Source organism: Dryobates pubescens, chromosome 19, assembly GCF_014839835.1.
Source record: "Dryobates pubescens isolate bDryPub1 chromosome 19, bDryPub1.pri, whole genome shotgun sequence".
NCBI lineage: Eukaryota > Metazoa > Chordata > Aves > Piciformes > Picidae > Dryobates > Dryobates pubescens.
The window spans coordinates 12633841-12639840 of record NC_071630.1 but is presented as its reverse complement, the minus strand read 5'-3'; the positions used below and the strand labels follow the sequence as shown (position 1 = coordinate 12639840).

Genomic DNA, 6000 nt, shown 5'->3' with positions numbered 1-6000 from the left:
AATAAAGCCACACTTTGTACTTCCCTCCAGGGAAGCCTCCACCTTCCTCTGCTTCCTCTGTTTTCAAGATATTAAAGCACCAACTTTAAACCAGAAAATTCAGGAAGCCAATTGAATGGCCATGAGATGTTATCAGCTTCTGGTTAGAAATGAGCCTTGGATGGAACAAAGTACTGTTGCTGACTTGCAGCAGGTACCTGCTTGGTCCAAATCCAGTTTCAGGTGCTGCAGGTGTAAGTACAGGCTGAGGGGTCTCTGCTGGACTGTGAGCGCAGTCAGGAGAGCCCCAGACTTCTTGATACAAGGGATTTTGCTGAACCCAGTTGTCCTTCCTCCCAACAAGCTTCTAAACTCTTTCCCAACACGCTGTGTAACACAGGTATGGCTTTGTGTTCCCTTGTAGCGCCCTCTTCTCACTCTGCAGGCACAGCACCAAAATCCCATTGGGGTGGATTGTAGGACTAGGGTTTTCATTGGAAAAGACCCTTAAAATCATCAAATCCAACCATTCTCTAGAAACCAAGTCTGGTGCCAAACCATGCCCCTCGGCATCATAACTCTGTGTCTTCACAGAGATTCAACCACCTCCCTTGGGAGCCTGTTCCAGTATTTGAGAAACCTTTCAGTGAAGATGTTCCTTCTAATATCCAACCTAAACCTCCCCTGGTGTAATTTGAGGCCATTCCCTCTCATCCTATCACTTGTCACCTGAGAGAAGAGACCAACACCCACCTCAAGATAAGCAAGAGCAAGAAGGTCTCCCCTTAGCCTCTAAAAGGAGCCCTATTTCCTTCAGCTGCTCTTTACAAATCCTGTTCTCCAGACCCTTCACCAGCTTGGTTGCTCTTCTGTGGATCCTACCAATCCGGCTGAAGCAGTCCCCACTCAGCAGGCCCACAGTTGTCTCTGTTTGCAGAGCTTATCTTCACTCACATCTTCCTATGCAGACAGCATCAGAGCACTCTACCACACCAGCTCTTCCTGCAATCGCAATGTATTTTCGGTTGATTTAGTTACTGTGCTGTCAGCATGTCCTCCCCCTTCATCCACAGCATTAATTCTTCCCTTGCTACTGGCTTCAGAAAGCATTAACAAGGGAAAAATAAATCAAGTGTTAGAGCACAAAGAAGACTTGTGGGAAAAAGCATTTGAGTCTTTTCTGAAGCTTTCATGCCTGTTATTCTTCACTTTGCTGATACAGCTGGATTTCCCATCCTGTTGAATGAGCATATTCCAGACCATAACAAAAAACAACACAGTGAACCCACGTGCTCTTTGTATAGGTCAGAGCTGGAGAGGGGCTGCCAGATACAACAGCACAGGACGACTGCACAGCGGTAGAATGAAATGTGCCTGCCCAGGCAAAGCGGAGCTTGGGTACGCTCCTCGAAGCACAGCGGAAACCAAACCTGAGACACAACAGAAAGCAGAGCGTGAGGACATCTGCGCGTGGGAGCGGGTTGGGAGCGCGCCCCACGCTTGGGGGCACGCATCTGGCTGCCAGCTGGGCGAAGATGTTTGCGTGAAGGGGCTGGAGTACACCCGTGCACGGCCCTGTGGGAACGTGGGGTGGCCTTCCCCGCTCAGCCAGCGGGAAGAGCTCCCCTAAGTCAGTTCTGGACTCTTAAATTGATGCTTTGGGGCCTCAGCGCTCTCATGTCACAGTCTGTAGCATCACCTGTACAGCCAAGGTGTCCATTGGATCCCTTCAAGGAAGACACATCTCTCTACAGTTACCATCACTGACATGCTGTGGTGGAGCAGGGATATATTCATCCCTGTGGAGGGGTATATTTCTCCCTGGGAAGTTCATGCCCCATTTCATGCTTATGTGGTGCTTTGTATTTTCAAAGTGCAGGGCTAAGTTTTCCTTGTCCTTTCATCCTCTTTTTTCTTTCACATAATCCATGAGAAACTAGACCGTATGGTTCAAGAGATCAGAGAACTCACATCAAGAATGTTCCACCCCACGCAGTTCCCCACATTATGGTCAGCTGAAAATGACCCCAAACATCTGAAGCTACACTCAGAAATATGGAAAACAAAGTTTTGAGAATACATTTTGAGCTCAAAGAGCCAAGGGTCTCTGCACAGTGGGTTGTGGAAATAATCTTGAATAATGCAGCACTAAGGTCGATGCAATGGGGACAGGTGGAGGGGAGCATGCAAGGGATGAAAGACTCCTTGCTCACCTAGTAAACCGTTGCCTGGTGAAGGCTTCTAGAGTGGGTTTCACGAAGATTCAGCCTTTTTCATTTCAAAGCCTTCCTAAAAAGAGTAGAAGATCAAGCCCTAGAGGAATTGGTGACCACACTCCTGTAGACATCAGGAGGGGATGTGCATTTACACATTGGTGTCTTTCTGAGGTTCAAGCCCAGGAAGCAGCAGGGAGTCTTCCTAGCCTATGTGTAGTGCCAGAGAACTCAGCAGAGTTCCTGCATCTTATGTTGGCTGAGAAATTGCCCCTTTCACTTGACCCGGTCTCTCCCTAGCTTTTTGTTTGCTTCCTACACATAAACACTGACACTCTGCAGCTTTAGTTATAACCACAATGTTTTCAGAACCACCAGACAAACAAAAGCCTGGTCGGGATGTACTTTGTCTGCAACCTCAAAATATTTTCCCAGCTCTTCCCTTTATGCTTTGGGGCTGTGTTGTCCAAGATCTGAGGTTCAAGTGTAGGCGGACATTCAAAGCACAGGATCCATCCTGCAATTTCCACAGCTCCTACTGGATGTTTGGGTTAACTTGGTGGGCACTGAGCTGCGTGTGCCCTCAGTGGATATCCTCACTGATCTGAGGTTAGGTGGTGGGTTGGACAGTGATGAAAATCGCCCTGCTTCCAGGCAATGTGAGGTTTTGTGGGAATTCAGTGAAAATTAAAACAATTGGACTTCTTCCCTGGGAGTGAGAAACAATCACCAAGGCAATTTTGAAGTGCAGAGGATGAAAGGCAACTCACAGCTCAAAGCTGTGTTTGAACTCATATTTACAATGGACAAGCTGGTTAGGTGTTCAAAGCAGGTGTTCTCCCTGAAATTTTACATGGGATCAGCATCTGAGTGAAATACCATGTAAAAAAATCCAGTCATTGTTATTCTTTCCCCACTATCTATGGCAGAAAGCAGCTGCCTGGCCTCACCCCACAGTGCCCACTATGTCATTCAGTTTCCCCACACCTCAGGTCTCTGTGGCTGGCCCTGATAAACCCAAAACTTTGCCCACAAAAATGCTTGCACAGCGCAGAGTCCCTGAGGTATTCATAGAATCATAGAATAAATAAAGTTGAAAAAGACCTCAGAGATCAAGTCCAACCTATCACCCAACACCTCATGACTACCAAACCATGGCTTCAAGTGCCACATCCGATCCCTTTTTGAACACCTCCAGGGATGGTGACTCCACCACCTCCCTGGGCAGCCCATTCCACTGGCCAGCAACTCTCTCTGTGAAGAACTTTCTCCTCACCTCAAGCCTAAACTTCCCCTGGTGCAGCTTGAGACTGTGTCCTCTTGTTCTGGTGCTGGGTGCCTGGGAGAAGAGACCAACCCCCTCCTGGCTACAACCTCCTTTTAGGTTAATTGTAGACAGCAATAAGGCCTTCCCTGAGCCTTCTCTTCTCCAGGCTAAACAACCCCAGCTCCCTCAGCCTCTCTTCACAGGGCTGTGCTTGAGGCCTCTCCCCAGCCTTGTTGCCCTTCTCTGGACACATTCAAGAGTCTCAATGTCCTTCTTAAACTGAGTGGCCCAGAACTGGACACAGTATTCAGGACGTGGTTCATTTTCCTTTCTGTGTGGAGCCTGCCCCAGGCCCGCCTCATGCCTCCAGGTGGACCCCCTAGGTGCGTCAGTGCCCCGGGAGGGGCCATTTTGTGTGAGGGCAGGGGGCCATTTTGTGGGTTCAACAGTCTCCTCAGGGCACGGATAAACAGCAGCGTGTCAACAGCAGCATGGACAATGACGGTGGGTGACAGGCGCTGTGAGAAGGGCTTCTCCCCGGCCTGACGGGGATCACAGGACCGGGCCGGGCCAGGCTAGTCCCGTCCCCGCCCGCAGCATTCCCTCAAGCCTCGGCCCGGCGCTGGGTAAACCGCGGGAGGGCGGGCGCGTGGAGAGCGGCCGCACCGTCCCTCCGCGCCCGCACCGATTCCTCCGCGCCTGCAGAGGGCGCCCGCAACATCGCTGCTCGGCCAGGAGGCGGACCGCGGCCTGGAAGCGCCGGACCGAAACCGGCGCCGCTGCCCGCTTGGCGGTGCGCTTGGGGCGGCCGGTGCGGCGCGGCGAGCGCGGTGCTGCCCGAGCGGCCTAGCGCGGCCTCGCAGCCATGGGGAAGAAAGGGAAGCGGGAGAAGAAGGGGAAAGGGGCCGAGAAGACAGCTGCTAAGATGGAGAAGAAGGTGTCCCGCAGAGCCAAGAAGGAGGAGGTGAGGGGTGGGAGCGGGGGGGGCTCTGGTAGCCCCAGCCCGCGCGTCTTGGGCCTCCCTATGAAACTTCGTCGGTCTCGGGGCGTTTTGTGAAGCGGAATCTGAAGGGGAAAGCGGTGGTAGAGAAGGAGGCATAGGGAGGCTGGCGGAGTGGTTTGGAGGCAGAGGCATTTCCAGTTGAAAGTCAAGGGAATTTATGCAGAGAAAGCAGCTGTAACTTGGTAAAGTGATTCAGGGGGTCGCAGGTCATCAGCTGGGCAGAAGAGGTGCAGGCAGAGGGATTTTGAGGTCGGTGCATATCTCATGAAACTTTCACGGTTAGTTTAGGGCAGTCCTGGTGGAAAAAGGGGAAAAGTGGTGCTTGTGGTCAGGCCTGCGGGTCAGCGCCTCTGTGTGTGTGTGTGTGTGTGTGTGTGTGTGTGTGTGTATGCGCGCCAGGCCACTCGGGAAAGAGGATAAGGGGTGAAGAGAAAACTGCTACCCTGTAGGTCACAACTAGGTGCAGCATGTGACAGCAGGTATAAAAGGATGACAAGAAAAAGGACAGCAAGTGCAGTGTAAGGGTCCTTCTTACCTTCTGTCTCTCCCCTCCTTTTCTGCTGGACATAGAACCCATACATAAAAATGTAAATGTTTGTTTCCCTCACTGCTAGAGTGAGTGTTGATATTTAGGCCTCAAACAAGCTACCTTTATATGGTCAAAGCGTGATGTTACCAGCATAATGCAAAACTTCAGACGTAGAAAGACCCTCTGTACAGCTGCAGGGAGAGCTGATGGAGCTGATGCTGTGCTGCAGGGGCACAATCCCCAGATCTTGGAAATCTCTGCTTTGACCACACCTTCAGAGACTTTAACTGAAGGGAGGTGGAGAGCAGTAGGAGTTGTAGGAGAGACGGTGGATCAGAAAATCCCTGCTTCTGCCCTCACAGCTTGGTGTGTCTTGTGTTTTGGAGGCAGACTTCATTTTTATTTGACAGAAGTTGAAAGGGAATAAAAATTTATGTTCAGCTTTCTTTTCAGCTGAATAGAAGAGAGTTTCCAGTGCCATTTAGTCATTCTTCCATTGCAGACAAGAGGACCAGCTGGGCTGTAGCACACAGTTGCTTGTAATTCTGTTAGGGTTTAAATGATTTTCATTTACTTGCTGATTTGTGCAGTGATTCTGCTGGAGGAATAGCAGGTGTGCACTAAATGCACTTTACATACTATTCTTTTAGGACTCTTTTGAGCAACCTAATGTTTTAGAGGAGACTAATCTTTGGGGTATGTGTGGAAGTATTCAACATCCATTTCTTGTAACTGAATGAAGGGATGCTAAGCAGACAACTTGTTTAAAAGAGGGAAATCACAAGAGTGCCTGCTGGTTTCATGTGGTGTGAAGGTTGCTTTGTGAATGTCAAGGAATTCATGTCTGGCTTTTTATTTTCAGGAGGATCTTGAAGCCCTGATAGCAGAATTCCAGAGTTTAGATGCTAAAAAGACCCAAGTAGTTGAGTCATCCTGCCCACCCCCCTCACCCAGGTAAGAGACTGAGGCTTTGGTTATCATTTAAACAGTGGCTGATGATGCTTATGGT

At 50.1% G+C, this 6000-nt stretch overlaps 1 protein-coding gene across 1 annotated transcript in view; it reads left to right on the top strand.

Moving 5' to 3' along the window:
• The first annotated feature begins 4200 nt into the window (after positions 1–4200).
• KLHDC4 (kelch domain containing 4) overlaps positions 4201–6000 on the top strand; it is a 29628-nt gene continuing 27828 nt past the window's right edge. The window contains exons 1-2 of the mRNA XM_009904525.2: positions 4201–4423; positions 5854–5945. Of these exons, the coding sequence (XP_009902827.2) occupies positions 4325–4423; positions 5854–5945 (191 nt within the window). The 5' untranslated portion in view covers positions 4201–4324. The remainder of the gene's footprint in view (positions 4424–5853; positions 5946–6000) is intronic.